Raw genomic sequence first — 24,281 nt, forward strand, 5'->3', positions numbered from 1 at the left:
TCTGCAGAGCAGAAACTGCCACTTCCAACTATTTCTGCCCCACGTGGATGGTTTCACTGGAAGACAAAGACTCTGTTCTGCTCTGATATTTGGAAGAAAAACATTTAAATAAGTCTTTCTTAACTCCGCAGGAGGGCACTGCTTTCCTTCCAGAATTCAGGATTCAAATACCCAGATGGGGTAGCAGTGTACTTTATTCATGGGAGCAGCCAAACTTGAAGTGTAGATGTGTAAGAAAGCTGGAGTCTTAAAAAGAAAAAGCTGTGTGAGGTGCAAATGATGAAGCCCATAGTTCTTATATTTACCATGTGGCCATGATTTCCTACAAACCCAAAATCAAAAAATCCTAACGTTTGGAAGCAAAGATAAATCCAGTGTCAGTCAATCATGAGCGACACATTCAAGTGCAGTGTGGTGGGATGCTGGGCTGGGCGAGCAAGATGGGTTCCAAGTACATCACTCTGCCCCGTCATTCCTGGAGTATTTCCCAGGTCAAACGAGATCCACGAGATAAAGTTTTCTCCAAGTGTGGCATGCACACATGGGAGGGTTTAAGCTTATCCACATCCTACACTAAACCTTGAATCAGAGTGAGAAGGTTATTCCCTTTGATTCTCTAGTAAAACTTCTGATTACTTCAAAGAGGACGTCTCTGCTTGGTACTGTGGGTCTTTAGCACCTCACCAACACCTGCCACTCTCCTTTTTAACAAAGGGATCAGGCCTCAGGCCCAGAGACTTCAGCAGGAATAGTACCTACCGTGTTTCCCCGAAAATAAGCCCCACCCCGAAAATAAGCCCCCATTATTAAGACTGTCAGCCAGACGGATGCATTTAGTACATTATGACGATGTTCCAGAAGAAAGATGACATGACTGTATTTGAATAAATGTAGATTGTTGTACATGAAAAAATAAGACATCTCCTGAAAACACACCCTAATGTGTCTTTTGGAGCAAAAATTAATATAAGACCCGGTTTTATTTTTGGGGAAACAGAGTAGCTGGAATTCAGCAACATTATTGTTTTCAGCCTGTTTATTTTCCAGGTTTCCTTCCATTTATGGCCAGAGAAGCTGGGTTTTCCGTTTACCATACTCATATAACATTTCCTTTAAAATTTAAGTTACAAAAGACAAATTGTCTTAAAGAAAAGTTATTACATATGTAAAAGGAAAAGTAGGTATGGAAAATCACAGATGACTGAAGTTTAAGAGGTCTGCTGACCAGGGCGGAGGGACTGCTCTAACCAGGAACCACTGTCCCTTCCGGAAACACAGGATGGTCTCTCACTCTTGTGGGGGGAGGAGGAATGAGGCTCATCCCAGGAAGGCAGGAGGCAGCACAAAAACAGGTGGTGAATAGCAAATCTCAAGTAAGCTCGATCCACTCACTTTTAGATAACACTTCAATAAACTACATCTAAGAAAAAGACCACTGGCCTCGGCAACCAAGTTACACCAACCAGCTTTTAAAGACATTCCACAGACATTCCAAGTTCAGGCATCTGTTGTTTATGAGGGAAAGGGGATGGGGGAGGACTTGAAAGAACAACACAACCAAAAAAGGCACACCACCAAGGCCAATAGCTCAGGGATTTTTGTAACCCCAGGGACACCACTACTTGGACAGAACTTTCCAAGCACTGAGGTCAGGACGCTCTTGCCTGCTAAATGTATGCAAAGATTTCACTTTCTAGAGGAGGCGGGATCCTTCTCTAGACTCCCAGCCAGTCAGTTAATTTCTTCCCCCACCCACCCCCAATAAGATCACTCTTCGAACAGAGGCTGGAATTTTAAATGATTCGGTTTCTCTTGATTCACTGAACCTTAAGCTCCTTGATACCTGGGACAGTAACTAAAATGTTACTCATAAACCTTCCAGAAAAGCCAAGTGTTGTTACCTGTGCCACTTTCAGACACTTTATAACAAATTCTGGCGCCTAGACTGCCAACACTGTAAAACTAAGTTTCCTTATAACTGCCCTTTGATGTTTCAGTTTAAACTCATCCTAAAGGAGACTCAAACCACCCATGACATAAAGGCTTCTTTCAAACCTCCATGGATGACAGGATCTGCATCTGCCCACGTAGAAACTTCCGCCTACCTTTTAGTAGGTCAGTGTTTCAGTTACCACTGCCATTGAATTACCAACTTGCTATCACTTGCCTCCTATTTCCATGAAAAAAGAAAAGGGGGGAAGGAGGACCGAAGGTAACAGGAGTGCTTTTGTTGTTCTGTAAAATAAATACATAAATAAAGGCAGCGGAAGGAAACTGAGGAAAGAGAACTGAATGTGATTGATGAGAACACGGACATCGCTAAGTGGAGGAAATAGGGACAAAGTTGGGGAAAACAATGATCTAGAATATACTAAATGTCAGGGAAGAGATAAACATGTTGACAGTTTAGCTATTCAGAAAACTTGAAGCCAGCCATTTGCTAATTATTTTTGCCCTTCCCTGCTCCACCTCCCCTCACTCCCAAAATAAAAGCATTGCGGGAATCGTTTTTTTTTTAAAGAACAACCCTTAGATCTGGTCAAAGGCTTGTACAAGTCCCAGCACACTATAAATCAATACAGCAAAAGCCGAAAGTGTTCATCTCAACAGTCTCAGAAATTCCTTGAGCCTACCCAAATCAATTCTTTTTTGGCTCCATTCTCAATGCAGTCATCTGCTAAATAGCACTGCCAGATAACTTGTACCACTCACTCAGTTAACTCGGAAAATGGGCGCTGTCTGGCTCAAGTCTGCCATGACTGGAGTATATGCTTAGATGGCAGAACTCCCCAACCCAGAGGCTCAAGACTGGAAGCCAGACTTGTCCCTGCTGCCCTGACATCCGATGAAGAGGACATTCTGAGAGTGCAAGGCTCCCTGACTACGTCTCAGGAGGTTAACGGCACCAGCAGCAGCTGGATATTAAGACACCACCCTCATTTCCTAGGTTGTTTTCCTCCAACACTTCCACCAAACTTTCCCCACACGGCAGCCCACTCGCCCACTTGAGGCCAGGCAATCAGCTGCTAGTAAATGAAACCATTTAGCACCAGTTCCAACCGGAGAGTGAGTCAGCTCCCTGCTGCCAAAGTAGCCTCCTTGCTGGTCTCACTGCAACCAGGGAGGGTGTTTCAAAAGGCAGAGGGCAATCCCAGGCCCACAGCCTGGACGCCGCCGACAGCAGGCACCACTCCAGGGCACCAATCGGATTTCGGCTCCCAACTGAAAGAGTGTGAGTGAATACAAGGGGTGCTCTACTCCCACATCTCACCTCTTCTGCAGTAACCAGGAAAGCTACGTTATAAAACACGTTGGGGAGAAGGGAAATAGAGTGATAGCGGCTGAATAGCTTCCCTCACTCCTCTCCCAAGAGGGCAGAGTATACCTGCCCCCCTCACTAGTCTTATTTCTAGATGACAATTGACTTTGGTGGTAGTTGTTGTGTTTTGTTCTTTTGTAAGTACATTATTCAATTTGGAAAACTGCTAAGGACCTGTTAGTCTTAGCCAGATCCTAAGAAGCAAGCAATTAGAGTAATGGAACAAAATAACAGATGGCTACTTTGGGGCCTCCATCATCAGCCTTTAAAAAAAAAAAAAAAAAAAACCTGCTTGGAGAAAAACAAAACACCATAGAAGTTTCAAATAATTAACTCACACCTAACATACTGGAGCCAAAGGTCAGAGTCGAAAACACTGAGGCCCTGCGAGTAGTGATGTTTCAATGAACAGGCAAGTTTAGCAATCAGGAGGCATTTCCTCTTGCTGCGATGAGAAGTTCTAGAGCAGCTGTCCAGGAGAGCAGGGGGTGGTGAGGCTACCCAAGGCCCTTTCAGACACTGGGAAGAGGGAACTGTGGCCCAGAATTGTAATTGCTTGAGAACTTGCTCCAAATCCAGACCTGTCCTTCCCCTAACCCCCAGGAGAACACTTGGGGTCTCCCCATGTCAGAAGTGTTGCATAACCTACTTATCAGGGAATGCTTTGGTTACAGAGGCCCCTAGAAGTCAGAGGAAAAGTAAAGGCTTCACACCCCCTCACTTGGGCCAACCCTTGCTTAACACGTTGCGCACGGATCACAAGAATCTTCGTTTTATTTCTGAGCCATGCGTTAAGGACGGATAACGAGAATTCTCATTTTTACTGTTGACTCTTTTTACTTTGCATACTTTATTGAATTATTTGTAGAATAATAATTTATAGAATAATTTATTTGCAGAATCTATTATTTATAGAAAAATAATAAATGACATAGAAGCATTTACGCTTTAAAGAGAAGAGTGCATTTTAAAGTAGTTTCTTTTAAAAACCTGCCGGAACAGAGGGGTATGAGGGATTTTAAACCCCGCCGTACGCAACATGTTAATTCCTAAAAGAATTCAACTCCACGTGCTTTAAGAGCCTACAGATGTCCTAGATATAGATTTTTAGAGTGAGTATGCACAGGAAACTCACAGGACTGTCACTGTCCCCATGCCCAGTGGCTCAGCCTTGAAGAGGCAAGAAGAGCAATCTGTCATTTACTAAAGCAACACTGCAATGTAGAAGCCAGCCTGTTTGGGGGTGAGGGTGGGGGTTCCTCTCAGAAGGGAGAGAACAGTACAAACTTGTGTATATATTTTTTTCCATTACTCCTTCCCCATTTTATAAGGGATCCCTACCTTATAACAGTAGGAAAGTGCACGGCAGTGAAGCAATATTTTTCCCCAAAGAACATTTAAATGCAAATATTTGCTACAGTAGGTATAAAGCAGGACATACTGGAATTTGGCCTTAAAGCACTGGTATTAGGGCATGCTGTGAGCCACCCTTTCCCTCAACCTTGCCTGGTCCTTGAGGAAAGGAGGAGGAAGAAGGAAACACAGCAGCAAGACTTTGGGATTCCGATGAGCCCTGGTTGCCACCCAGGGCCTGGATGGTGCCCCAGCCTCACCCTGTGTGCAAGGGAGACTAACCACAGAGGAGCACACACCCTGACTCCCAGAAGGGAGTGGAAATGAGCTGGCAAAAGGAGTCACTTGGGGAGCGGCAGAAGACAGGAAGGGAGGAGAAGGGAGGTCCCTCACTCCTACCACCTGAGGAAAAGCAGACAAGGGCTCAAGCACCAGGAGCTGGAGAAGACAGATCCCAGACATTCTCCAAAACAACTCCACGGCCCCCTGTTCCCCTCCCAACTTTCCATGTCTCTTGGCAACTCTGGCACTGCCTCAGGTAATAAATTACTGTTCAGACTGCCGACTACATACATCTCCGTCCCCACAGAAATCATTTTTACGTCAGATTATCTCAACCTGCTCACCCTGAGGTGGGTGGGGCAACGGATAAGGACTCCACACCAATCCACCACCAATCCGCCTCCCCCCACTGATGAGGAAATTCAAGCAGAGGCTGGTAATTTACCCAAGGTTATGCCAGGCCCCACCCCAGGGACAACTTGGAACAGCTGCTCCTTTCCACTTTCCCCTCCTTACTGGCCTGCTGGCACTGGGCTCCAGAGCACCAACGCACACCCTCCAGAAGCTTCCAGTCACTCTCTCCACTCTCTTTCCTCAGCTCCAATCCCTTGAGCCTGCCCCCGTGTTCCTGAAAAAGCTCCACCAAGCCCACGCTCCTAAAGTCCCAACACCACACACGTCCACTTTTGTAGAATCACAGATGACAGACGGCACTGAGAGCTCCAGGATCCTGCCCAAGACCACAGAGCTGATGAGTAACCAATCTGGGAAGAAAAGTCAGATCTCCAGAACACGAAATGCCTGACTTCAAGGACGTCCCACCCTCTTCGCATACACCTTTCAATGACCGTCTCCCACACATACCCACTCAACACACTCCTTCAGCTCTTCCTGGAAACACACTCAAACCCTCTTAGATCAGCTCAGGGCTCCCCCTCCCGAACACACACGACCCCGTCTCTGGGCCTCCCGCTCCTTTTGATCTCCCTTCCACTACTGTGGGTCTCCCCTAAATTGCTTCCACATCCCACAGTGCCCCCTGAAAACAGATCCTGCTATAGAAGCCCTTCACCTCCTAACCCCCAAGACACAATTCTTCCTGGACACTCTCACCTCTTCCTCCCCAAACAACTTTTTCTCCCTTCACAACACAGACCCACTTCCAGTGCGGGACTGCGTCTCCAGAAGCAGGACCGCCCACAAAACAAACAAACTAAAAACAACCTTTCTCAGTCTATCCCTCACACACTCCCTTCCTAACGAGACTTTCATTTTCCTAAACTAAACCACCCTCCCATTATCTGCCATTCCGGCTCCCATTCCCTCCCACCATTTTCACCTTTTCCAGACTTTTCACTGCGGCTCCTCCAACCCTCTGCTGTGTTTTTTCAACCTTCCATCGGTTCTTCAGAAAGCCTCCTCAAAACACTCCAAATTCTCTCTGTACCCCCTTCAGCCTCTCCGTCCCTCATCCATTCCTCCTCATCTTCCCGTTAGAACGGGGCATCCCAAATAAATCTCATCTCCTTCAAAAACTTATTTACAGGCCCCTGACTTTTCCCTTCAGCTCCCTACTCCCAGACCTCCTCCGCACCCCTACCCATCCTCACACCCCGAGCCCCGTGTCCTTTCATACCCACTTCTTTCCTCAGCCCCTCTCCTTTCCTCTTCCCAGTCTCCTAGTCCGCCCACTACCCTCCAGATTCCACAATCCCTTCCTTACTAGCCCTGCTTCATTTCAGACTTCCAGAATCTTCACCTCCTTTAGAACTCCCCCACCCTGAGGCTCCCACAATTCCAATCCTCTTCAGACCTTTCTGTATTCCAAATAACCCCCAGCTCCTCTTCAGACTTCCCACAACCCTAATTCTGTCCTGACCCCCAAATTCCAGGCTCCCCCGTTCCTCTCAGCATACCAACCCATCCCAGTCCTTCTTCAGACCCCAATTCCGTTTTACATTCTCCAATCATCTCCTCGGTTCCCCCAATTCTCCGCCCAGACCCTCCAATTCCTTCATCGGGATCCCCGAATCCTTTATTTAGACTTCCACATTCCCTACTCAGCCGCCAATTATTTTTTCAGACTCCCAATTCCTTGTTCAAGTTCTGGAATTCCTTTTCAGGACTCCAAACCCTTTCCCAGACCCGCCAATTCCTTCTCAGGACCCCCACCCATCACAGACCTTCCAATTCCCTTTCAGGACTTCCAACCCCCTTCCCAGCCCCCAGCCTCCCTTGGGAAGCCCCCCTCCAGCCCGTCCGGCCCGCGGGCCGCGCACCTTGCGCTGCTGCTTCTCCCAGGCCGGGTCCAGCAGCAGGTCCCGGTCCCAGTCGTCCTCCTGGGCCATGTAGTCGCCCATGCTACCCCCGCCGCCGGCGCCATTGCCCCCGCTGCTGGGGCCGTACTGGTACGACTGGTTCGCCGCGTGGTAGTCCACCATTCCGCCGCCTCTCGCTCGCCCACCAGCCCGTCTGCTCCCGCCTCAACTCCCGCCCCTCTGCCCGAGCTGCCGCCGCCGACGCCGCCGCCGCTTCAGCTGCTTCAGCCCGCCCTCCGCCCGCGCCTGCGCACTACTCGCCGCGCCTGCGCACCGCGCCGCCGCCGCCGCCCTCCCTCGTTCGCGCGCCTCCAACCCAAAAAGGCTCTGAGACAGCCGGCTCTCGGGGAGCTCGGCGCATGCGCAGAGTCCACTTCCCCCGCCGCTCCTTCGGTTCGTGTACGAGCCGCGCTCCCTCTCCCGCGTGAGCGCGCGCGTCCTCTGCGTGTGGGCGGGGCCAGGATGATGAATGATTCATAAGGTGGGTCTCGCCATCCGGCCTTAACCTGCTCAGGCGTGGAATGTAGTCCCATTCAGCACCATAAATTCAACAAATATTTATTAAACGCCTACTGTGTACCAAACCATGTTTCACGCTTTGGCATTAAACAAGATAGACAAAAATCCTTGCCTTCCTGGAACTACACTCCAGTGAAGGGAGACAACAAAATTTTAAGATGTATATAGTATATGCCAGGGAGATAAATTGAGAAAAATCAAGCATGAGCTGAGAACATTTGAACAAAGACCCGAAGGATTCACGAAACGGATATCGGAATTAGGTAAACTGGAATACATATTTGCTGCCTGGGAAAGTAGAGGATTTTTTTGACTTGTCTATCTTCATTCATTTGACATTCACTGAGCACATATTGTATGGCAGACACTGTTGTTGGGCGCAGAGGATATAATGCTGAGCGTGATAAGTGTGACTAGTTCTCAAGTGGCTAATATGGGGGTGAGGGAGGTAACAAAAATAAGCAAATACAGATAAATGATATTGCCACATTAATGGGCATCTCAAAATTAAATACCTAAAACTGAGCTCCTGATCACCCCACAGGAATCCCCATCTCAGTGAACGATGCCCCCGTCCTTCCAGCTGCACAGGCAACAAACCTTGCAGTCATCCTTCACTCCTCTTTGTCTTCACACCCCACATCCAGTTCTTCAGGAAATTCTGTGAGTTCCATCTTCACAGTATATACAGAATCTACCCACTTTCCCCTGCCCCCGTGGCTCCAACCTGACCCCATCCCCCCTACACCTTGTCTTAGCGTAGATCACCGCAGCAGCCTCCTTACCACGGCTGCCTGCTCCCTCCGTCCCCTCTTTCCCACAGGAAGCCAGAGGGGGCCTGTGAACACCCAAGTCAAATCAAGTCCCTCTCTCGTATGACCACAACCCTCCTGTGGCACTACACTCAGAGACAAGTCAAAGGAGGAAAGGCTGCAGAAGGAGTCTCCCCTGCCCTGGCCCAACCCAGCCCCACTTTGGAAACAACTGAGACTCATTTGGCATTAGCCAGACCCACAGGTCTTCTACATCTGGTTGTCCTGGTCCCCATTTCCTCTCCCAGCTCACCTCCCACTCTGCCCCTGGCTCTCTGAGCTCCACCACGCTGAAGGCATCCTTCCTGTTTCTGGAACACACCAGGCATGCTCCAGCTTCAGGGCCTTTGTACTTGGTGATACCTTGTTACCACTGCCTGGATCACTTTCTCCAGATACTGGATCCCCAGGGCTCACAGCCGCCTCTCCTGTAGGTCTCTATGGCAACATCACCTCCTCAGTGAGAACTTCCCTGACCACCATATTTAAAAGAACATTCCACACCTCTCCTGCTTTATTTTTTTCCAAAGTATTGGTCACCATGTACCATATTACATGATTGATGGATGTATTGTATTTATCGGTCTCCTTCCCAAGAATGTCAGCCCATGAGGGTGGGGATCTTTGTTTCGGTCTTTGCTGTATCCCTAGTCTCTGAAGCAGCGTCTGGCACAAGACAGAAGCTTAATAAACCCTAGGTGAATGAATGAACGTACTTAAAACCACAGTGAGGAATTTGAAGTTTTTATTAAAATAAGATTGACATATGATGAATTTTATTCTAAATGCAATGGGAAGTTAAGGGAGGATTTTAAGCAGGGCTGGGAGCTGATTCAGCTGTTCACAGGGTCGCCCTGCCCACACATGGGGAACAGACTATAGAAGGTTGGAGTGAGCACGAGACCTGAGCTAGGAACTAGGGCAGTGAGTGAACCCTCACTGTTCACCTAGTCCCAGCCGAGGGAGAAAACAAGAATCAGTATAAGACATGTCCTTCCTTGGGGGCGATCTATGACATTCATTCACTTATTCTGTATAAACTACTGAGGGCCTACTCTGTGCCAGATAACTGTTCTAGGCCCTGGGGACACGGCACTGCGCAGAACAGAATGGCTCAGATTTGTTCTCATGGAGGTAGCATCACAGATGACAGATTGAGACCATTGAGGAGGCTGCTACAATGGTCCAGATAAGGGTGACAGCACCAGGGTCTTGGCGAAGAGAGCCGTGGAGCAAGGGCAGTGGGAGGATTTGGGGCAATGGCGCTGACATGGCTGTCACGACTTTGATTGGGGCTGGGTGGAAGGCAGGGATGAAAAAGAGGTAAGAATCAAAACTCAAGACAGCTTCTAGGTTTTGGAACTGAGCAACAGGGGAGTGGGAAAATCTTTATTGACTTCAGGGAAGGACTTGAAGGGAATGGTTGTCAAGGAAAGTAAGAAGGTAAGGGTTTGAGTTAGACCAGAGCAGGAACTGGCTGACAGTGTGAAAGGAAGGGATAGTGTCAGGGGATGGAGATTAGAAGACATGGTTCCTCCAGGTATGGGAGCTGCAAGGACCTCTTCCCACCTCTCTTAAAAGCACTGGAAGGAATCCAATGGCAAGCAAAGGAAGGGGACAGGCCTGGGCAGTAGCCCATTTCCCGAGAGGATGCCAAGACCTGGCCAAAGACCCAGGAGTGTCGGCAGTTTCCAAAGCTGGGCTGGAGCAAGCAGCCTCTTCCTGCCTGACTTGGCGAACAAACCCAAGGCTCTTGTGCTGGGCCTGGTCAGCAGGGAAAGGCCCTTCGGCGATGGGCCATCTACCCCTCCCTGCCTGCTCCCAGTGTCCACTGAGAAACCTCCCAGACCTATGGCTCAGAGACAAAGCGGATTGTCCTAGGCAATGAGGTTTAAATTAAATACTCCTTTAGTCAGCTTTGACGCCACTTCCCAGTGGCCATGCATGGACAGTGCTGTAATATTAGCTGCTGTCTATTGAGGGTCAAGGGACAGCAGGGCAGGGGCTCAGAGGGGGCAGGAAGAGACCAGAAGGGGCTCTAAGCAAAGGGGTATGGCCTACGGGCCCTAGCTTTAGGTTCACCATTTCCACCCTTCTTAAAATTCCCAAGACTGGGGGTGGACGGGAGGCTCAGTTGGTTAGAGCGCGAGCTCTAGGCAACAGGGCTGCCAGTTTGATTCCCACATGGGCCAGCGAGCTGCGCCCCCTGCAACTAGAATAAAGTCAATGAGCTGCCGCTGAGCTACCAGGTGGCCAGATGACTCAGCTGATTGAAGCGCGGGCTCTCAACCACAAAGTTGCCAGTTCGACTCCCACAAAGGGTGGTGGGCTGCACCCCCTGCAACTAACAGCAACTGGACCTGGAACTGAGCTGTGCCCTCCACAACTAAGACTGAAAGGACAACTTGACTTGGAAAAGTCCCAGAAGTACACACTGTTCGCCAATAAAATCCTATTCCCCTTCCCCAATTAAATCTTAAAAAAAAAAATCTCAAGACTGCAGTCACAACTGCGTAAGTGCTGCATCCCATTATTAATGCTACTTCGGCGAAACAAAGGAGAGAGGGTTGTGTCCTCTCAGGGTTGGGAACATGAACAGATAACTGGGATACCCAGGGGTGACTATGGAAGCAGTTGAAACAGCAGCCCCGAGCCTGAGCAAGACAGGCAACAAGTTCATGATCTATTACAGCGTACTAAGGTGCTCTGAAGTCTTCATGTGCATTAACTCACAGCAACTACTGAAGTGGGCACTCACAGCTGTAAGACTGGGCTAAGAAGCCCAAAGGCCACTAGGCTGGGGTGTGAACTCAGGCAGTCTTTCTCCAGAGCTGGGCCTCTTAGCTGCTCCAAGGATGATACTCCTGAAGCAAAAGCAGGTCAGCCAAGCATGACAAGACATGGCTTCCAAAGGAGATACAGGTCATTTCCTCTTCCCTGCAGAGTGGCCATGGCCAGTTGTGCAGATTGAATCCTACACAAGGGCACCTACCAAGTGGGTGAGTGGGAGTTGTGCCCACACTGAGGAGGTGCCTTTATAATAACACAATCAAATGGGTGGGTAGTGGCATCTGTCTTCCTTCTTGCTATCTCCCTTAGAGCTGCCTCCTGAGTCCCGAGCTACAGAAGCACACTTTGTCCCCAGGACTTGGACACACCCTAGTTCCTGGCTCCTGCTCAGGTCTGGATCCCAGGGCAAAGAGTATCCTGCCCTGCCCTGGCTCCCCAAGTCCATGCCCAGAGGATGGGTGTGAGTGCAGAACAACCAGGGAGAGTTGGCAGGGCTGGGAGCTTGAGCACTGCCACTGCCCTGTCCATAGGCAAAGCCAGTCATAGAATGAAGAGCTCCCTCAGGGGCAGCTGTGGGTCCACACCAGTCCCTGTGCACCTATCATGGGATTGCATTTCCTCCATTTTCCCCCAAGGCAGTCACTGTTGTCCCCACCCCTTTCCTGCAGATAACAGGCATGGAGCAAAAGACCGTGTCCAAGGTCCCTCTGCCAGAATGCTTGGAATAAATGCCTCGTGTGTAAAATGGGACAGATAACCAACCCAGCTAAGGATCAAGGGACATGAGCTAGGCCTTCCTAGTAGGCTGGGGTTGGGGCTGGGGCTCCAGAAGCATGTCCTGGTTGAAAATACAAGTTTTCTTGTAGTCTCTCCAAACGGAATAGTGCTAGGGACTAACATGCAACCTTGCGGACAGACTGAGTCTGACATTAACAATGAGTCCCGTTTTCTAAGCGCCAAAAACAGGCTGGGACCTGGTCAGAGATCTTTACTGGCAAGAGCTCATGAAATCCTCCCACCTCTGGCAAAGGTACACCATTCTCCCCTTCTAAGGAAACTGAGGAACAGAGGTTGAGCAACAGCCAGGAGTGGAAGCAGCCAGAATCCTGCCCCCTCCCCCTACAGTCACTGCCCTGGGCCACTAGTGCCTGATCCATGAGGCCCAGGGGCAAAGGTGTGCCTCCCTTCACCAGGAACCCAGAGGCTGCTCCTGTTCAGCTACGTTTCCACAAGCAGGGCTGGGCTCTGGTACATCACACCCTCCTCCTTGCTGACTCACCACCAAGGCCTGCCCTGCACTGGTGATGGGACAGGTCCAGAAGGTGAGAATGGAAGGTCCAGAAGGTGAGAATGGAAGGTCCAGAAGGTGAGAATGGAAGGTCCACAGCTGAGGCCCGGCAGGGCAGCAGGGGAGAAAGTCCAAGGGAAGAAAGGAGGTGGAAGCCCTGCTCTTGGGGGGCCCCAGCACTAGGGCCAGCAGAGGGTGCTCCTGGGCTCCCTCTGCTGGGTGAGGGGCAGAGACAGGAAGCCAATGAAGAGGAGACAGCAAGGCTAAGTCAACAAAGCTTTATTAAACGCCTGCAAAGTTACTGGGAGGAGGCCATGATGCTGGACACACCTGTTGAGAAGAGAATGGAGGACCAGAGTCACTGTGGGAAGAATGGGAGATGAACCTCCAGCCACCAACTACAGCACCCACAATTCTTTAGAGGCAGATAACAGCCCCCTCCTGGGCCCTAGTCACCATCACAAAGGCAGTTTGGAGAAGTCGTTAAAAGCCTGGACTCTGTAGCAAGGCCTAGGTTCAAGTATCAGCTCTGCCACGTACCAGATAAAATCAGTTTCCCCATGTGTATGAAACATCTAACCTATAGGATCCTAGGATCAAATGCCAGGCTCAGAACAATGCCTGGCATTACGTTGAGAGGTATTCATTCCTATCATAACAAACATGTACTATTTGCAAGACACAAGAGTGCTGGCCTTGTATCTCCTCAGTGAAGAGCCCTTTGCCCCAGTGAACTCTCACACAGAACCCCAACACAATGGGCACATCTCATTTAGAGTGAGGCGCACAGTCCCCAAGTATGGAGACGACTGCCCACTCAATCTCGTTCCTCAATTAAGCACCCAATGAACTGGTTTGTACTGAGAAGCTGTGCTGTACCAACAAGTATCTTTAATGGCACCTACCTTGCAGGGTGATGTGAGGACCAAATGACTTAAATGTAAAGAACTACTACTGTTTGTCATAATTACTGGTGCTGTCCGCCCCACTTTTTAGATGAGAAAACGGAGGCACAGAGCAGTAAAACCACTTGCCCCAAGTCACACAGCTACGAAGCAGAGAAGCCGGATCACCAACAAGCTAACCCAACTGCATAGCGCGCACTTTCTGGCGTTCTTCTGCATTTTAGCAGATGGCAGGGCTGAGGCTTAGGGACCCCAAGGATAAAGGAGACAATGGGACGGAGCTCCTGGGACTGCTAAGGGTGTGGGGACACCCCACAAGGCCCCCTCAGACCCCAGGAAGTCTAACTGAGCACTGCACGGCAGGACACAGGGTGTGGAAGTTCCAGGGGAAGACATCCAGCACCCCTACTATTCCTCCCTGGCGGCAGCCCTGTGACAGGAGAGGTCGGTGGAGTCTGGCAGATGCAAATTTCCTAGCCCTGAACCCGAACATATCTACCATGGTCCTGGGGGGCCCCAGCCCTGGTCTCTGTGGAACAGCACCCCCTTTGCCCCACAGCCTAAGGCCTTGGGCCACCACTCACTGTCAAAGTCGATCTTCTCCACGATGTTCTTGGGCTTAATGCTCTCTTCCTGGCTACAGATGAAGATCTGGCCCGACTCATCAGCGCTCCAGCCGTACTTGCTCATCCACACCTTTAGCTGGCTGTCTACAGGAGACACAGGTAGCACAGGGACTTCAGTCACCCTGATCCCACAGTACCAGGGAGCCGGGAAGCCAAAGGCCAGGGCACCCTCTGTGCCCAGCTGCTTCAGAAGCCAGCAGTTATCTTCTGTCTGGACAGTAGCAGCAGCCAGATTGTGGGGCTCCCTGTGACAGACCTGCACTTCTACAGTTCATTCTCCAAACGGCCACCAGGAGGAGCCCTTTGGCTTTCTCATCCTTACCGTCACAGTCGGCTTTTCTCTTGGCTTCTTTTATTCTATCTGCCCCTTTTCTCTCCCAGTACAAATCTGGGTTCCTAATAGCAGCAGTGTATTTACTTATCTGCTTTCTCCCACAACCTCCATGAAATGGTTTCAAAATCATGATGTCCTCATTACCACCAACAATAAGCCTATGACAGGTTTGAGAATTTCTTTGCAGTTCTTTTTTGCCCTTAGAAAATATGCCACCAAGGACGTAGGGCCAGAGGGTGTACTGTTACTTGAAAGAATTCTTTTCTGTGTAACTATATCTGATACAAAGTCATCTGCTTTTTTTCATATTCAATTCTAAGGGTTCCACAATGTAAAATATCTGAGGTAAAACACTTAGTATAGTGCCTGACACAAAGTGTCCAAAAGTTAGCTTCCACTAAACAAACAAAAAAACAAAAACACGCCCAAAAAACTATCTGGATCAAAAGGCAAAACTATCTAAGGTGTGCAGAGAAATCTCACCCCCAACCCACCTTCCTGTTCTCATCGCCCCCCACCTCTGCTCCACTTTCCTTCCATTTTTAAAAATATTCCTTTCTGTGTTTTGTTTTTGCAAAAATGAGCAAATAGACATTTTTTTTTCTTTTTGGAGGGCTCTTGTAAAACCATAGCTCTGATCACGCCCCTCCCTGCTCAGAACCCTTCCATGGCTCCAGTCACTCAAAAGCAAGTCCCCAGCAGCTTTGCTGTATCTGGAGATCCACCACCCTCCCCCCAGCCCACACATCCTGCTCCAGCCTCTGGGTGAACGCGACAGGGGACAGGCTGTCTCCTGCCTGAGGATCCTCACGTTTGCTCTGCCCTCAGGCTGCCCGCCTCATTCCCTGCCCAGCTCTACAAGCCGCTTTGCATGGATGGCCACTGGACCAGTACATCGTCTTAATCTGTCATCTGTGATGCTACCTCATGGAACAAATCTGAGCCATTCTGTTCTGCGCAGTGCCGTGTCCCCAGGGCCTAGAACAGTTATCTGGCACAGAGTAGGCACTCAGTAGTTTATACAGAATAAGTGAATGAATGTCATAGATCGCCCCCAAGGAAGGACATGTCTTATACTGATTCCTTGTTTCCTCCCTCGGCTGGGACCAGGTGAACAGTGAGGGTTCACCCACTGCCCTAACCACCCCCAACCTCCGAGACTGGCACTGGGTACCCAGAGAGTCTTACCCGTCAGGTCCCCGAGCATCTCAGCCAGCAGCCAGCGATCAATGTGCTGATAAGTGATGCCCACGACATGGCAGATGACTGCGGAGATGAGGGACAAAGGTGGTGAAGAGCCGCTTCCCAGGACCCTACTGCCATTCTCTACCCCTCCCCCACTGGAGAGCCCAGGCTCACAGACGGACTTACATTTCCGGACAGAATCTTCAAAGCCAGTTATACCTTCCAAGAGGTCCATGTTTTCATCCAGGGCTTGCTGTGAAAGGAATGACAGTGTCGACAATATGTTAATAATATCAAGAATGCTGATATTAACAGAAGCTAACGCTTGAACATTCATCCCACATACCAGCTATTCTTCTGTGTGCTACCCTACGATGTCAGTTATGTTTTCATGCCCATTTTAGAGATGAAGAAACCAAGGCTCAGAACAGCTACATGATGGGCCCCAGAAAAGAGCTGGGGTTTGAATCTGGAAGGCAGGTCCCAGTCCCAAGAGAGGGGACAGATACAGATTAGTTAACCGCATTCAACCATCCCCTTTGCTCCTGTCTCACCCAGAGAAAAGGCCTGCCATGTCCTACCATGGCCCAAGAGGCCCCACAGGATCCCTCCGTTACCTCTGTGCCCTCACCTCCTCCCACTCACCCCCTCCCTCCAGCACAGGGGCCTCCTCGTTGTTCCACCATCACACCAGGCAGCCGCCCACCTCAGGGCCTTTGCGCTGGCTGCTTGTGTCTGGAACTCTCCTCGCCCACGGCTAGCACCCTCACCTCCTTCAGGTTTCTGCTCAAATGTCATCTTCTCAGCAAGGGCTCCCTCCAACATTAGTGAGGGAGGTGAAGACGCCACCAAGACAATGAGAAGGAGCAGCCACTGAGGTGGGAGGAAAGCCAGGAGAGGAGTCCTGGAAGCCAGTGATGGAGGGTCTGGGGGAGGAGTGGGCGACCGCCTGTCAGAGGGGCTGGCAGGACAGAGAAGATGGGGCCCAAGAGCAGCCCACTGGATCTAGCAACGGGGAAGTCACTCTGATGTCAACAAGAGCAGTTTCATGGAGTGTTTGTGTTGGGCACCGGGGGAAGGCGGGGCAGAGGGTGGGTCACAAAAACCCGAGTGGAGGGACTTCAAGGGAGCAGGGGGGAGTGAGTACAGGCCGCCTGTCCAGGAGCAAGGTGACCCGCAGTCCCGACTTGCCTGAGACTGAGGGGTTTCCTGGCACGTGATACTTCCAGTTTTAAAACCAGGCAAGACCTGGACAAACGGGGGCAGTGGGTCCCCTGACCAGGAGCGTGGCTGTAAAGGGGAGCAGAGAAAAGAGGCAGGAGGCAGAGGTGGTGGGAATGTGGAAGTCAGGGAGAGCTCTCCTTTTTAGGCTAGAACGAACTCCAGGGTAGACATATTCTGTGGTGACAGAAATAATCCAGGAAGACCACATTTGCTGTTACAAGGCAATAGGGAGAAAAGCTGTTGTGACACCACTGAGTGGGTGTGAGGGAAGGGGTCAGTGCAGCAGAGAAGGGGTGCCTGAGATGGGAGGAGGAACCACGCATCCACTAGAACAGAGAAGTGCTCGGTCAGCTGTGATGGGTGTCAGGGCTAAAGCAGGGACATGTGCGAGTTCTGCTTTGGCTGTTCTATTTTCCCACAAAACAAGAAGCCAGATCATAAGCTGAGGTGAGAAGGAAGGGGGCAGGGAAGAAGGTGTGAAAAGCTGGCCCGAGAGAGGGGGTAGAATAAACAAGAGAGGGAAGCCAGGAGGGGCTGAGGACCATGGTTGTCATGGGCTGTGGATGGTCTTTCCTCCAGCTTCACTGATCTTCTCAGATACAGGCTGTGTGTGTGTGTGTGTGTGTGTGTAGTGGGGGGACACGCAACTTATGCTAAAGGAGGAAGCAGAACAGAGGAATGTCAGGCTGCAGACCTCACAGTGTGCACTGGGAAGCTAGGAGGAAGTGGTCAGAGGGTGGAAACATTTGACATTCACAGCCAGAGGAAGGGACAGTTACTGCTGAAGACAAGTCTGAGGCAGTGGCTCTCACTTGGGAAGCTGCAGAAGTGGAGGACCAGGCTCCAGTTAGAGCAAGAAAAGGGAAGTGTTCAGGCGATGGAGGATTTTGCTGGAAGGAAGCGTGTGTCAGCCTGAGCCCTGTGGGCAGATGACCTACGAGTCCTGGCTGTGTGTGAGGATGACGATTCCATGAGCTCACATTCGCAAAGTGCTGAGCGCAGGACCCATCGCCACCAATGGCAAAGACCTAGGCAAACGGGGACAGCCGGTCCCCTAGCCAGGCAGCCAATCAATGTGTTCAGTCCTGACATTCAGCAGTCTGTTCCATGTGGCTCAGTCACCCACCCTGCCCAGGGACCCAAGGGAAGTTACCCAGAAGGCCTGGAAGTGGCAGGTCTCCAGCAGGTCTCCGAGGTACAAAATCTGTCGGATTGGTCGTTCTTCTTGCTGGAGGAGGAAGCGCTAAGGGCAGATGGCTGTGGAAGCAGAGTCCTAGACCAGACCTCCCCTTCCACCTCTTTCTATTCCCTGCAGCATGAGTTGTAACGGCAAAAGGTGACAGACAACCTAACAATCCAATGATGGGGACAATTAGATCAATAATGGCCCACCCACAGAGATTGAGCCAACTCATATAGAACTGATATGGAGAATGTGACAAGACACACTGTAATATGAAAAAAGCAAGACACAAAACAACATGCATAACAGCCTACCATTTGGGTGGGGGACATGTGTGTATATAAACACACACAGCTGTACCTATGTGTCTATAGGATATCTGTGGAAAGGTCCCCAAGAGTTGTAAACAACTGCTGCCTCCTGGGAGGGGAGCAGGGTGGCTCTGGGATATGAGAAGGAGGAAGCCTTGTTTTTTTCACTGTACACGCCTTTGTACTTTTAACAGCATATCATATGCCTATTTTTTTTTTTTTTTTTTAAAGCCACCAGAAGAGAGCCCTGGGAAAGGGGGACAATCTTTCAGAAGGCAGGCACTCGCATGGAAACACCTGGCAGAGCAGGCTCAGTGAGTAAGCGGCCGTTTCTCAGCTTAGCCACTAATGGGCAGGTATGTGTGACACCCTTGGGACTGTGAGCTCTACAAGCATAGGGCCCAGCATAGAGGACTCTGCCAAGTTTCTCAAGTGATTAAAAAAAGGCTGGAGGCTCACCTAGCCAAGTGTTAAGCTGCGGAGGATTTTGCTACTTTCTGGTCAGCCACAAAAAAAAAAAAGCAGTTGGGACAGGGAAGGGGGGTGGGAATCAATTCACTGATTTTTTTCATTAAAGGCCAGCACTGTGTCACATAGGCACTGAAGCTACATATAATGAAGTTTAACTGACAATCCATCTCTTCATGGTCCCTGCCTGGTGCCCAGCCCCCAGCCCCCAGCCCCGCCTGCCGCTTGCCTGGTTTTTACTCAGCTAGGAACCCTCATGGGAAGCTTCCTAAAGCCTAAGTACCTCCATGACTCTGCAGCTTTAAAGCCTTCTCTGGCTCCCCAGTGCCCTGAGTCTGATCAAATTCCACTTTGAAATCTGTGACACGGCTTATGCTGAACTTCTGTGGCCCCTAAAAGAGCACTGAGCTTTTCTTTTCCTCCAGGCCTCCCTACATATTGTTCTTTCTGCCTGGATCACCCTTCTCTAGCGTTTCACTTAACAGCTCATTTTTCAGATGGCCCCTCCTCCAGGAAGTGTTCCCTAACATCCAGGCAGGGGCCCCCTCTGGCCCCCGTACCTCCAAGCCCTGACTCCAGGCTGTCAGTGACAAGGGACCTGTCTCCCCCACTGGATTATGAACTCTGTAAGGGTGGGGCTGTTTCAGGTACCACAGGACGCCAGCTCCACCCAGCAGCAGGCCACGCCAAGAGCAGGTAGGTACTCAGTGTTTGTGGCTGAACGCGCAGATGCCTTCCCTAGGAGTTCACCTCCTCTGCCCCGTCCCCCTATACACCCAGGCCATGGAGCCAGAAGGATACATGTGCCTGGTCGATCATGCACTTGCACAGTGTGAAGTCGGTGTGGGGCAGGTTGGTGAGGGCCTTTAGCAGGATCTGGGCGGTAACTGTGGTCTGAAAGAACGCTGGGTTGAACTGGTACCTGAGAAGGGAAACAAGACACATAGCAGGAGTGGCATCTCCACGTCCCAGAGCCTCGGCAGGTGCCAGGCAGGCTACGTGCACTGCTTTGGCCCAGACCCTGGGAGCTGGACATGCCTGGGCTCCAATCCCAAGTAGAGCACTCTGGTTAAGTGACCTTAACCTCCCTGATCCGACCCTATTTTCCTGCTCTGTACACAGGGACAGTTAGTCCTTACAACCACCCGGTGAGGCAGACACTGTTAAGTGATTCACAAACAAATGAGTATACAAGTAGCAGCCTAGAGTAGTGGTTAAGACTCTGGAGCCAGATTGCCTGGGTTTAAACTTCCTGACCTGAGTGACCGTGAACTACTTATTTTAAATTCTCTGTACGTCAGCTTCCTCCCTTGCAAAAAGGGACAGTAACAATGACACCTACCTTCCCAATACAGCATCTATGTGAGTTAATATATACAAAGCTTAGAGCACAGCAGCTACATGGTGAGCACTCACTACGCAGCAGTTTTATCAGTAACATTCTACACAACCCCACAAATACAAGCGTTGTCATCGCCATTTTACAGAGATCAAAACAGAGGCTAGGAATCTGTGCAAATTACACAGCGAGTAGTGTGCGAATTAAGTCCTGAGAGCGAAGAACCCAAACATCCATCAACAGAACCGATAGTTAGGACAGTCACACAGTGGAACACTATACAGCAATGACAAGCACACTGTTGCCACATGGAAAATGGGTGGATCTCACAGATGCAGAGCTGAGGGGAAGATGCCAGAAGCAGGAGAGTTGGTGCTGTAGGACTACACTTGTATCAAAGCAGGCAAACCTGAGCTACGCTGATGGGGATGCATATATGTGTGGTAAACTCAGGCAAGGCCAGGCCATGAGAGTGTAAGTGGTGGGGGCGGCAGCACAAAACCTATGCAGCAAAGGGCCTGGGGCAACACTCAGTTTTGCAGTACGGATGGTGATCACATGGGTTATTCATTTATAATTACTTGTTAAACTATACACAATCCCTCAGTATCCATGGGAATTGGTTCCAGGAGCCCCTGTGCCTACCAAAATCCACACTCACGTCCTTTATATAAAATGGCATAATATTTACATATAAGCTTCACACATCCTCCCACACACTTTAAACCATCTCTGGACTACTTACAATACCCAATACAATGTAAATGCTTTGTAAGTAATAGTTATACTATATTGTTTAGGGAATAATGACAAAAAAACACCTGTATGTGTTCAATACAAGTGTAAACATCGTAGGTCAAACAACAAGGTGCGATCAAAAAATTCGATGACTATTTAAATGAAAAGAAAATTATTCAAGACACATTGCCATTAATCCCCCTCAAAGTACTCCCCCTTCCTTCAAACACACTTACCACATCGTTCTTGCCACTTTCTGAAGCAGTTCTGGAAGTCCTCTTTTGTGAGTGTTTTTAAGTTGCGCTGTCTGGCTGCCTCGATGTCCTGAATCAATTCAAAAAGTTTACTTTTCATGGTCATTTTGACTTTGGGGAAGAGTCAGAAGTCACATGGTGCCAGGTCCAGTGAATAAGGTGGATGAGGACACCGTAATGTTTTTGACAGAAAATGCCACACCAGCAGCAACGTGTGACACGAAGCCTTGCCGTTGTGATCACAAAATACAGTGAATACTGCTGCCGAGTGCCACCCAATGGAAAGGCAGGGATCTTCAATATGGGAAGCGGCGAGTCAAACCTTAGTAACAGTGTGTGACAAGTTTCAACTTGTTCGGTGCAGTCAGTCAGGCATAAGCTATGATTGAAAGAAGGTGTGTTTTAAAGTGTATCATATATCATCCTCTACGATGACAACGCTCCGTGTCACACATCACTTCTGGTATGGCAATTTCTGTCAGATAAAAACATTACGCTGTGTCCTCATCCACCTTACTAACTGGATCTGTCCCCATGTAACTTCTGGCTCTTCCCCAAAGTCAAAATGATTCAGGACATCGAGGCAGCCGTGACAGTGCAACTAAAGACACTCATGAAAGAGGACTTCCAGAACTGCTTCAGAAAGTGGCAAGAACGATGGGGTGTGTTTGAAGGAAGGGGGAGTACTTTGAGGGGGATTAATGGCATTGTGTCTTTTACTATAATAATTTTTTTTTATTCAAAAATTCACCGTACTGTTTGATCATACCTCATACATAGTACATATTAGCAATAACATCACATTTTTGGCGAAATAGTTTCAATCTTCAGTCAATTGAACCCACGGACATGGCGAGCCGACTGTGTGTGTTTTATGTACTAGCCTGTATGTGATTTGTAATTAATAACTTTTTTAAAAACCATCCCTCCTCCTGCCCTACCTTCCCTGACTTCCTAGTCTTGCACACCAACAGAAGCTACATCCTGCAAGCTATCCCCAACTCCCGCCCCACCTGCTGTTGGGAGTCATACCCTGCTAGCCCCTGGCGTGGGGGTGGGGTTGGAGGCAAACACTCACAGCTTCAGAACAGCCAGGTTGGCTTCCAGATCATAGGCATTCTCCTTGGCCTGTGTCTCCACATAGCGTTCCAGGGTGGCCAGATTCTCAGGATTGTACCTAGAGGAGAGTCAAGATGGGTGAGTGGAGAGGAGACAGGAGATGAAGCCAGTCACTTTATTGGGGGGGGGGGACATAGGGGCAGAGTAACCTGCTCCTCCCCCACTTCGTTTTAAATATGGCACTGGCCTTGAATCAGCTCTATAAGCTCTAATAAAATGTATCCACATCCCAGACCTGAGCCTAAGCTCTGAACTCCATCACAGCCCTGGGTCTGACGCCTAGGATGCCTCCCAGACTCCAATCAGTCACTGCAGCCCGTTTAGCTGGCCCCCTGGACATCTTTACCACCCACCCCTTCCTCCTCTCCCCTGGCCCCCACCCACGTCTAGCCCCATCCTCTCCTTCCTAGCTTCCCCCGTCACAGCCCTGACTGCTCCCAACTATCACTGTCTATTGTCAGTTTGTCTGGACTCTGAACTGAGAACTCCATGAAAGCACGGCCTACAGCTGTCTTGGTCACCTCTGATCCCCAGCATTGCCCAGCATTGACAGTAGATTTTAGTGAACATATGTTGGATGAATGACACGAGGGGGAAAGAAGGAAGAGATGAAGAGGCACAGTGAGAGGCTGAGGAGCAGACAAAGAGGAAACTGAGGAGCTGAGAGGCCTTAAGGCAATTAAAGAGGGAGGCTGAGTGGTAGGCAAGGCTATCTCTTGGCTCTAAGTCTTTGCAATGCTGTTTCCTTACACATCACCTCCAGGATGATGGAGAAATCCCACCCGAGAGCAAGCCCAGCATTCTGACTACCCCTTGCTGGCTCCAGACATTCTTCCACCCCGTTGGCCAGAAGCGCTCCCTCCGACCGGGCTCAGACCTGTCGATACCCTTGAGCAACTTGCCCACGTTCGCTCTCATCTGCTCAAACATCGCCATGACTGTTGTCGCTTCCCACACCCGGGCTGGAGCCGAAGTCCCTGCCGATGTACCTTCCTCGAGGACCGGAAAAGGAAGAGGCAGCGGAAACGGAAACTACGTCACGGTTTTCTCTCCAGCCCCAGGGGCGGTGAAAGGGAAGGCTTTTGCGGCAGCTGCCACGTGACTTCTTCCCAACCGGCGCAACTGGCGCGTGCGCATACGCTCCACCCGAGCTGGACCAAGAGCGTGAAAAAAAGTTTAGTGCGCCGGCGCCTTCTCAGGGCGAGGAGGCGGGGCTCGGTTTTTCCCCGGCTGTGCTCCCTGCTCTCCCGGACTTGGGTTCGCGCTCTCCGGGAAGGAGATGGGTCTCTGACCGCGTGCGCGCACATCGCGTTTCGCGCGGCAGTGAATTCACGAAACTGAGTTGGAATGCACGTAGTAGCGCTCCCTTTGAGCCGTGGCCAAGTCCCAAGGCAGGTGCTCTCCGAAGGCCCCTTTCCCCCAGGCCTGAACCCCTGAGGCAGCATTCTGAGCTCCGCAGGTTCAAGTCCAGAGACTGGTCCTCACGCTCCACCCTAACTCCAGGGGTAGAGGCCCGCAAAGCTGTTGTGCTCTGCCCGGCAAGGGCGGGGGTAAAGGGCTCTTGGACCCCGCAGGATTGCGCCCAGTCCCCATAGATTCCAGGCAAGCGCCCCATGTATGCTGTCATGTTATGTGGGTACAGATTCTGCACACTGCAGGCGTGAATGCACAGGCATGTACATAACACGTGTGTACACAGGTATCCAGGCATGGGCATGTCGACTAGTCTGTGCACCGCACGGTGTTATCACTAAGTGCATGTATGTGCCACAGGTTCACAGTAACGTACATTGCATGGTTATCCCTGTGCAAACCTGCCATCTCTAGGTTGTGGCCAAACCCTCCAGCACTCAGCAGAGGTTCATCTGTGGTTTTCAGCCACCGCCCAGAACGGGGGAGGGGATGCTGAGGCAC

General features: G+C 50.3%; 2 protein-coding genes across 7 annotated transcripts in view; both read right to left on the reverse strand.

Annotated features, from left to right (window-relative positions):
• ACTN4 (actinin alpha 4) overlaps positions 1-7,526 on the reverse strand; it is a 70,352-nt gene extending 62,826 nt beyond the window's left edge. For 3 of the 6 annotated variants that reach the window (XM_019751377.2, XM_074314374.1, XM_074314378.1), the window contains exon 1: positions 7,234-7,526. In XM_019751377.2, coding sequence (XP_019606936.1) covers positions 7,234-7,395 — 162 coding nt within the window. In that variant the 5' untranslated portion in view covers positions 7,396-7,526. The remainder of the gene's footprint in view (positions 1-7,233) is intronic. The other 3 variants (XM_019751376.2, XM_019751375.2, XM_019751381.2) reach the window with 1 other exon arrangement.
• Positions 7,527-12,945: 5,419 nt separating this feature from the next.
• Positions 12,946-23,401, reverse strand: EIF3K (eukaryotic translation initiation factor 3 subunit K). The gene is made up of 8 exons (XM_019751493.2): positions 23,245-23,401; positions 22,327-22,425; positions 19,719-19,839; positions 18,109-18,183; positions 15,918-15,984; positions 15,735-15,812; positions 14,171-14,296; positions 12,946-13,011 (listed from the first exon to the last, which is right to left on the reverse strand). Exons 1-8 carry the CDS (start codon positions 23,301-23,303, stop codon positions 12,980-12,982), a joined length of 657 nt encoding a protein of 218 aa, XP_019607052.1. The 5' UTR covers positions 23,304-23,401; the 3' UTR covers positions 12,946-12,979.
• Between the last annotated feature and the right edge of the window lie 880 nt (positions 23,402-24,281).

Source organism: Rhinolophus sinicus, linkage group LG11 (genome assembly GCF_036562045.2).
Source record: "Rhinolophus sinicus isolate RSC01 linkage group LG11, ASM3656204v1, whole genome shotgun sequence".
Classification (NCBI taxonomy): domain Eukaryota; kingdom Metazoa; phylum Chordata; class Mammalia; order Chiroptera; family Rhinolophidae; genus Rhinolophus; species Rhinolophus sinicus.